Source organism: Dermacentor andersoni, chromosome 5 (genome assembly GCF_023375885.2).
Source record: "Dermacentor andersoni chromosome 5, qqDerAnde1_hic_scaffold, whole genome shotgun sequence".
NCBI lineage: Eukaryota > Metazoa > Arthropoda > Arachnida > Ixodida > Ixodidae > Dermacentor > Dermacentor andersoni.
In genome coordinates, this window is record NC_092818.1 from 104,545,767 (window position 1) to 104,554,450 (window position 8,684).

At 44.7% G+C, this 8,684-nt stretch overlaps 1 protein-coding gene across 1 annotated transcript; it reads right to left on the minus strand.

Annotated features, from left to right (window-relative positions):
- Positions 1–303: 303 nt before the first annotated feature.
- Positions 304–6,092, minus strand: LOC129384774 (uncharacterized). The gene is made up of 2 exons (XM_055070370.2): positions 5,951–6,092; positions 304–816 (listed from the first exon to the last, which is right to left on the minus strand). The coding sequence occupies exons 1-2, from the start codon at positions 6,065–6,067 to the stop codon at positions 523–525; spliced, it is 411 nt and encodes a 136-aa protein (XP_054926345.1). The 5' UTR covers positions 6,068–6,092; the 3' UTR covers positions 304–522.
- Between the last annotated feature and the right edge of the window lie 2,592 nt (positions 6,093–8,684).

The window sequence follows — 8,684 nt, forward strand, 5'->3', positions numbered from 1 at the left end:
CCAAGCCCCTTGTAACGAAAGCGGTGGCGTCAAAATAACCAAGGTTTACCGGGAGCGTCCCCATTAGATTCTATGGCAGTCGGGCAAGGCAGCATGACGTCACGGATTGAAATGCGCCGGCCTTTTGCTATGTAGGAGGCGTTGGTAAAACGTCTCAACGCGTTCACATCCCGTGAGTAGTTCATGACTCGAAGGAGCGCTCAGCGGCGTTCAACTTGACATTAATGCTTTCGCTTTCACAGCTCATAAGAAGTGCTTAAGTGTCCTCGGTTATTATTTCTTTCTTTTTGCAGAATCATAAGTACGATTCTTCAAATACTTTCTTTCCGACCTTTCATCGAACGATTAGCCATGGCAGTTACTTGGGCGGCAATCACCGGCTCTTTAGGAATAATACCGAAGACAATAACACACAAAAATTCGAGACAACCACAGACTTAAACCGGAGGTGTGAAGGCCACGGAAGCACAACAAGTAACGACACATCGTGCACGAAGAGAGGCTGTTCGCGCAGCTGGTCACTCAGAGAGGCTGCAGAAGTGGAGGCCACTCGAACGGACCCTGCGTGACCACGTCAGACTCGGGAGCATTGTCCGCCGCGACCACAGCACCGGCACCGGGAACGACGGCGGCGTGGGTGTGACGCTCGGCGTTACTCGCGGTCTGCGGCGTGGTTGCCGAGTCGGAGGAGCCGGCGTGATGCGCGGTGTGCTCCGCGCGCTCGGGGAACGAGTGCAGCGTGAGCGTGGCGGCTGCGACAATGGCCAGGAACATGAGGCACACGACCAGCTTCCTCTTGAACCGGTGGGGAAGGCGCTGCACGCAACAAACATTTCAAATAAGAATTGAGAGCTTGGAGGACAGCTCGCGCAAGCTCGTTTCGCTGGGGATCCAGCGCTGCTGGGAATAAAAGTTTCCAACGAAGGCGGCATCGACAGAATCCAATCAATCTGCAATCAAAACAAGCCGCATCTACGCTGGATATTAATTGCTTTCAGCGACCTTGCAACGCAGTGTAGTTATCTCTGCAGGTGATGTCCTGTATCGGCTTACAGAGATCGCCTGTGGCCACTGGAACATCTTAGACCCGTTGCACTCCTTAATACTACTATTTTTTTTTCAATTCCTTGTCGTATTTTTAAAATAGTACGTTAGAATAAACAATCAGCAATCCAATGTGCGCTTGTGAAAGGAGGTAAATATCTGTATAATTTCTAGTGCTATGTATAGGTTGACTGAAGGAATTACGCGATAAATCAGAACAACTCAGGCGCTGTTCTTAAAAGCTACCCTGGGGCTGTAATAACGTTAGGTGGTTTTATGAGAAGTAGGCCCCATTGCGAAAAAATAGCAGGTAATGATTGTGTGCGCGCCGAGCGCCAGTCACAGTTTTGCGACGTACATTAGACGTGAACCAGAAAGTATAAATGAAATATTAAAAAATTAGGGCACACAAAGTGAATTGCGGCAGTCAAGATAGATGCACACCTTTCCTTCGCTGTATTTCATGAGTTTGTCGTTGTTTCCATCCCATGAATTGCATCTACCGGAGAGGCTTCCTCGTCCTTTTATCGGCAAATTTCTTGATAATAAAATTATATTTAACAAGACAATGATATTTTGAATACGTAAATTGGTTCGGCCCAGAACCGCAGAACAAGTTGAGCGTTATAATTATTTTGTGCATTATGCAAAGGGCACTCATTATGATTGGACACGACCAGAGTAAATGTATAAAATTTTGTCGTACAAGTGGGATCTAAAAAAGTGTCCGATGGTTACAATATTCCCCAATGCGAAATTTCAGCGTAGCGAATTTGAACGCGTTTTCATTTCGCGATATATTAGGGCACATAATTTAACACGTAAATCCGGCTGGCAGTGGACCAGTGCCGCCGGTGCCTTAATTCTCAGAGGGAACGGCAGCATGCGTGACGAGTTGCATCGCAGCCAGCTGTGGAAGATGACGACGACGAACGCGCGAACAGTGCCACCAGCGCGAAGGGCAGTGTGGGAACGCTGGCACAATGAGTGGCATTGAAGCCAGCTGTGGTGAGCAGTGGCATGAATGCCTGAGCAGTGGCACGAGCGCGTTCGCGCAGTTAAGCCAAAGGTCGCCGACGCTCCACGCTGGAATAGGCGTCTAAGGCCTGCGCTCTAAAATTCAGGCAGGCAAGCAGTTATTCCGGCATGAATAATAGCCAGCACTTCATTTTTTGAGAGCTCGACTGTGCGTGTGCTGCGTTCTAGAACGCATCTGCGCATGCGCTGCGTTTTAAACAATGTTAACAAACCAGAACCCTAAATGTAAGAATATGAAGAATGTAACACTTAGGGCTGCTTTTAAGCAGTGTTTAGATTTGGATGGGTTCGCGTAGTATGATATGATACAGCACTGATCACGGCTCGGCACAAACAGGTCACGCATAGTGTGTAGCCTATACGAAGCGTCTGCATTGAGCACGAACGAAGAAACTGGACGCGCGAAGTGTGTAGCCTATTTGTTAGTACACAATCACGTTCGGTGCTGTATCGTTGCATCAAGCTACCTTCCAACTTATCTCTATGACATACGTTTTCACTGTTTGTATCATGTCGAGCTTACATTTGTCTTAACGCGCCGCCTTAGCAAACATACAATACTAACGAGATCTTTTCTAAAGTACCTTGGAAGTGAGTAATACAGCTTTGCTTTTGTGAATTGTGTGCGTACTAAGCAAAGTCATGTAAAGAAATAGCAATTCGTGTCATACCATTTAAAATACCTGTCTTATAAGATTCCTTGGGTCTACAGAGAATAAAGCTTCATTAGGAGCAAACCACCGTGCCACTGTCTGGTTCAGCTGATTGTAAGCCTGATTACCTGATTGTAAGCCCATTACGTGTCGGATAATTTCAACTGCTCAGCGCGCAAGTTCTGTGCGTCGTTATCGAACTAAAACTTTAAATTATAAGATTTTACGTGCCAAAACCACTTTCTGATTATGAGGCACGACGTAGTGGATGGCTCCGGAAATTTCGACAACCTGTCATTCTTTAACGTGCACCTAAATCTAAGTACACGGGTGTTTTCGCATTTCGCTTCCATCGAAATGTGGCCGCCGTGGCCGGGATTCAATCCCGCAACCTTGTGCTCAGCAGTCCAACATCATAGTCACTGAGCAACCATGGCGGCTAAACCAAGACTTTCTTGTGCACCAAATAAAAGTAGGCCAGTTAAATAGACGCTTTAATGTGGACATGGACAGCATTTTTCTGAAGGACGTGGTTTAAGCAGTTCAACATGTGCCATGCAAGATTTATGGGGCCGAAACATAGGCTCAGAAAAGCAACTTCATATTACGGTATAGCAAGCCATTAAAGGACAACTCCGGTGATTTTTCGGTGTCCAGTGATCTTAATAAAATTTTGAATATACGTTCTCTTTTGCACTCTGGTTATTTGCGTCAGACAATGCGGCTGAAGTCATTTATATTTCTGAAAATTCAGTTCAAAGATTCGTTGCGTTCCCGACTCCTTACATTTTCCTGGCCACCCTGTGTTTGTGACGTCGGAGACTACACCGCCACTGTCGCTGAAATTGTCGCTGAAATCGCCGCTGTCTAGTTCAGAATACCTGTAAAAGCTCCCTGTGTCGTCAAGAGACATCATCAGCTTCGCTTCTTTGGCATTAGCGCCAAGTGTACTGCATGTTTAGCACGCGTTCTACGCGTTTAGATTATGGTTGTGTAGGATCTGACGTCAGCAACTTATCGTGACTTCACAAGAAGCAGCTACCTGTTTCGATTTCGGTATCACGTTTATTAGTTATATAAAGTTATTGATGAACTTCTCAGAAAATTGAAACGCACTGCTCGTGACAGGACTGTCAATGCCATTTCAAAACGACAATATCCTAATATGGCTAAAAAAGACGCCGGAGTTAACCTATAAGTGTAAAGTCTGTGTAATTCCTACGTCAATCGCACGCGTCATCTTTGAAGAAGCAAATGTGTTTCCTGTCAATGGCTACAGTGAACGAGCGCGATATATTGTTCATTTTATACTTGCGATTGACAAAGATGTCATCAACAAGAACGATTATTTGGACAAACGCTTCGCTTTTCATTGCAGGGAGGTGCGTGTTGAATGCAGCTTTGAAGAGCACTGAAATGCAATATATTGAATCTGCATTTCTTGGTTAGAACTACAGTCTTTTGTCTTTATTTTCGTATTGTTGGGTGGCTGCCCGTTTTATGTCAGGATAAACACTTATTCCCGTTATTTTAGCTTGCAATGTTGGTTGCGCTTAGAAGAAGGAAACGGCGTGAATGTTCACTGTATCATTCACTTTATAAACTCGGCATCTGTAGAGTCATTGCACCGCCTATATATCTTTAGCACAAACACACACTAAACTTCGCGATGAGTGCTCGCAATTTTGTCGTGCTATCGTTTCTTATATGTTTTTAACCTAGGTATAAAAAATTATGCTGATCCCACGCACTGTGGGAATCGATGTAAGCGAAGCTTTCCGTGCTGGTTGCTTTGATTGATGATAATTAGCGGTGATACTGACAGCAAAAGCTTAATTTCTTCAACGTTTTGTCTAGCACGAGAGTGGTAAGTTAATGTTAAGCCTTAACTTGCGTACATCACTGGTGTTCTTATTAGGATTTGTTACAGCGCAACACAAGAGACAGACGAAAGGAAGGTATAAAACGACGACACAATGCCGCGTTGTCGTTTTACTCCGTCCTTTTTTTGTCCGTGTCTTATATTCTGCTGTAGTGAACCTTACTGTGAATCCTAACGAATTGGTCCAACTTGCCGTCTTGATGCAGCCCTGCTCTTTGTCTGCGTAGTACACACAACACACAGGGAGAGGTGTTTGCTTGACGCGTTGTTGTGCGCCATATTTCATGACCTCTGAGAGTGCTGGGCATTGTGATTGCCTCACATGGCACATGACATCGTGGTACAAGTGTTAAACTTTATTTGGATTACGGGGCTGTACGTGCCCAAACCACTATCGGATTATAACGCATGCTCTAGTGGCGCACTCCGGATTAATTTTGAAACTGTGATATTCTTTAATGTGTCCCAAAATCTAAGTCCACGTGCGTTTTCCATTTCACCCCCGTCGAAATGCGGCTGCCGCGATTGGGATCAAATCCACGACCTCTAGCAATGTCAAAGCCGAAAGGCTACCGCGGTGGGCACAGAAGTGTTGATTTGACGGTCGACCGCTTCCTTAGTGTCGCCTGGATCCTGCGGTACGGTTTAATTAATGCGGCTCTGCTTCTGCACACCCTGAGTAATTTGTCCGCTTGAAATATTTCATTCTCAGAACTACCAGGGTCATACTGTGCCGTACCTTGAACTTAAGCTTATCCAGTTTCACAGCAACCGCTGTCGTATAGTAGTAGGATTTCCTTGCTTTCTCACGTCACCTCCCTGCCGCCCCTCTTGTACGCTAACTGCCTCTTCTCCTCGCTCCTCTCTACAGTTCCATTTACGTCCCCTCTGAACTCACACTTCAGTAGAAAGGGAAGCGCTGCAGTTTCTGCAGTGCTTTTGAGGGGAGTCACGGATAATTACAGCTGTCAAGAGGATAATGTGGCGACGCCCAAGGTGCTCCACAGGGCATTGTGTATATTCGACGCGGTAGCGTCCAAACGAGTTTCTCGCGTCGCCTTTCCTCTCTGGTTCGCTCATGTCATGTATACTCACGCTCTGAACCACCTCCCGACGCAGTGTGCGAGACAGCAGCAACCACAGCAGCATCAGCAGCAGTGGGAAAGTCGAAGGAGGAGGCAAATAAAGCTTCGATTTAATCAAGAAACATTATAATGGGTAAACGAATTGCAAAAGAAAGAGAGAGAAAGGTGGTGAGAAAGGCAGGGAGTTTAAAAGCATTGCAAACAACATGTGGTAAATTAGAAGGCAGCGCAGTGCTTGCTACTCTCACCTGCTGGTTCGGCACCTGCAGAACAACCTCGGCATGGTCAGCCTCCTGGGCGCGTATGTCTTGCACACGCACTCCGTCCGGCACCGCGCCGTCAGCCGGAGGGTCCTGTGCCTGCATTGACCTGGTGCAAGGGCTGGTTGGTTGCTCCTTGGTCGAATGGTGCAAGCACTGATCTCTACTTTAAGGGCACAGATCAGTGGGTGCAATCCACTATGGCGAAGAGGCCAAGAATCATGTGTTATGTAGATGATAAGGATTATTTCCATACTATGGCCCATACCCGCAGCGAGGAATGGCCAAGAATCTGGCGGTACGTTTACAATGCAACAAGAGTGAGTGAGTAAATAAAAGCCAGTGAAACTACTAAAGAAAAGAAAGAGAAGATAAATTATGCCGGATTTCATATCACCTCAAGTTAATTTTGTACAAACTCTCGTCGATCCGTTTAAAGATACAATAGGAGATGTAAAGCGCATTTGCGACGAGGAAAATTCTCTTCGCATACAATTTGACGATATTTCTCCAAGTAAGGCACAACACCTACCTTACCGCATGTTAAATTCTACTCTACCAGATTATTTATAGAAATAATAAACAAATGTGGTCATAGCGACTGGTGCAACGAAGAACAAATAACGAAGAAAAATATGGTATTGGTATATTTAGCCTTGTTCTCGATTAGTGATTTTTCTTGCGGCTTCCAGACTTTGTACCAATCTTTCTTGTTGAATTCCTAATGGTAGTCCCGGCCCTTCATGAATTAAAGCCATGAATAGAATATGTAGTCTTTGTAACTGATTATTTGCCCTTGTGTACTTCCCTCATAGCACCTAAATGAATTTCGGGTTTTGCGAGTGTTTACCTCATTCGTACCTCAACACTTAACTAACATCTATTTAGTGTGGATATCTGGGCATACACGCCTAGTCTAAATGAAGCAGCAGATTCGCCACGAAGGCGTCGATAGTTGGCCCAGTTACTCAAATTCTCCCTATATCAGCCTTGATCATGGCTGCAAGATTTCGGTGGCAAATGGTGGTGCGAGAATTCTCATTTCAATTCTTCGATTTTAAACACTTATTGTACCCCTGGAAAAGTAATTCATGTCAATCGAGAAAAATTGGAGTAACCACTAGTAGGCTTCGCTGTCGTTTACCTTCTTAAAATATTTATTTATACAGGACTGGTCTAGCACTCTTCCCGTGATATGTGTAGAGAAGATGAGACTATAGAACATTCTTAAATTTCTTGTCGACGATTTATTAGCTTAAGAAAACGAACTTTAGAAACACCACTCCGCCTTCTTGGATTATATTTAACTGTTCAAAATGTACTATCTTTGCGTCCCTCTACACTTGGACACAGCTACAGGAAATTTAGCGCTGCCATCCAGGATTTTCTCTTAGGATCAATGAGATTTAAACTGTCAACACAAAATTGTAAAGCTACTTTTCTTTAACCTTTGACTTGTTTTATTTTTATGCTCTTGGTAGAATTTCCATTTTCATAAAATCATGCAGGCTGTCCAATCTCTGTCTTTCGATTCCAACCTAGGTATTAGAAAATTTGAATCTCTTAGTTTTCGCTTTGACCTACCCTATTCTAGGTCAATTATCCAGAGTGGGTACTTGCCAGTACATCACAAGGATCTACATCTACATCTGCTTGAAGGTCAAGTTTACAATGAAACATAAATATAGACATTTGAAGCGTATAAAAATAAGTAAAATAAGGTAAAGCAAATTCAAAATTTCAGAGGCACATAGGTGCGATGAGTAACAATAGAAGTAATCTTGAAACTAGAATTTCGTGCGAAAAAGAAAAAAAAAATCGGCCTTCGCGCCGTCCTGCGACAGTGGATGTACAGCAAAGCTGTTGCGGACGTCACACAAGTACCACCACCCCAGCGGACGTCAGACGACGTTACACAAGCACCACCACCACAAGCGACGCACGTCACGCGGGAAAAGGGAAAACATAAATCTGTTACGCGGAAAGTGAAAGACAAAGCCTTTCCCAGCTGCCGTTTGATGGCGCGGCTGCGGTCGCTAGGTGGCGGTACGGTTAGCGCAGCATACATTCTCACGCTTGTGGGCCTTCGGCCTAGCGCAAGTCCATTATTAAATTCATCGAAGTGCTCAAAGTAAAATGCGCCAGAAAATTTGTAATGTACGACTTACACACAACCTGCAGACATGATTGCATAAGATTGTAATTCGAATGTACGAGAAAACGTGATTCTTTTACGCGGAAACTGAAACACAAGCCCCTTTTCCAGCTGCCGTATTTTGGGTGAGTAGACCACGAAAAATCCAGACCAACTTTAGAGGCTAACAGCTTCGCCGTGAAATACTGAAGGGCCGCGTTCTTCTTGGTGTCTTTCTTCGTCTGCACAAGATGCGAAACCTTGCTCTATGTTCCCTCTTGAATGCGATGTCTCACAGCCTTATGCGTTCTGTTTTTATTCTTGCAAGCTTGCCATATTACTGACTCTTCTGTTTAGTAATCTCTCCCTCGGTCATATGCTGCGGATATTTTTATGAAACCGTGGCAGTCTACCTCATGTAACATGCTTACATAACCTATTGTTCACGAGCCAATCCTTGTAACAGCAACTTACTGATCTGAAGCGACTGGTATAGCAAGAATAGTGGCCTGTGAAAATATGCGTAATAGCATTGTCGAAAACTTCAGCGAACACATTGTCATCACTAGCGTGCTTAACAATTAGGTA

What these genes read in the sequence shown, in the direction of transcription:
- LOC129384774 (XM_055070370.2), bottom strand. Translation starts at nt 6,067, where the DNA reads ATGCAGGCACAGGACCCTCCGGCTGACGGCGCGGTGCCGGACGGAGTG. An exon ending in TGCAGGTGCCGAACCAGCAG is followed by an intron (nt 817 to 5,950) that starts GTGAGAGTAGCA and finishes TGTTGCGTGCAG; the next exon opens with CGCCTTCCCCACCGGTTCAA.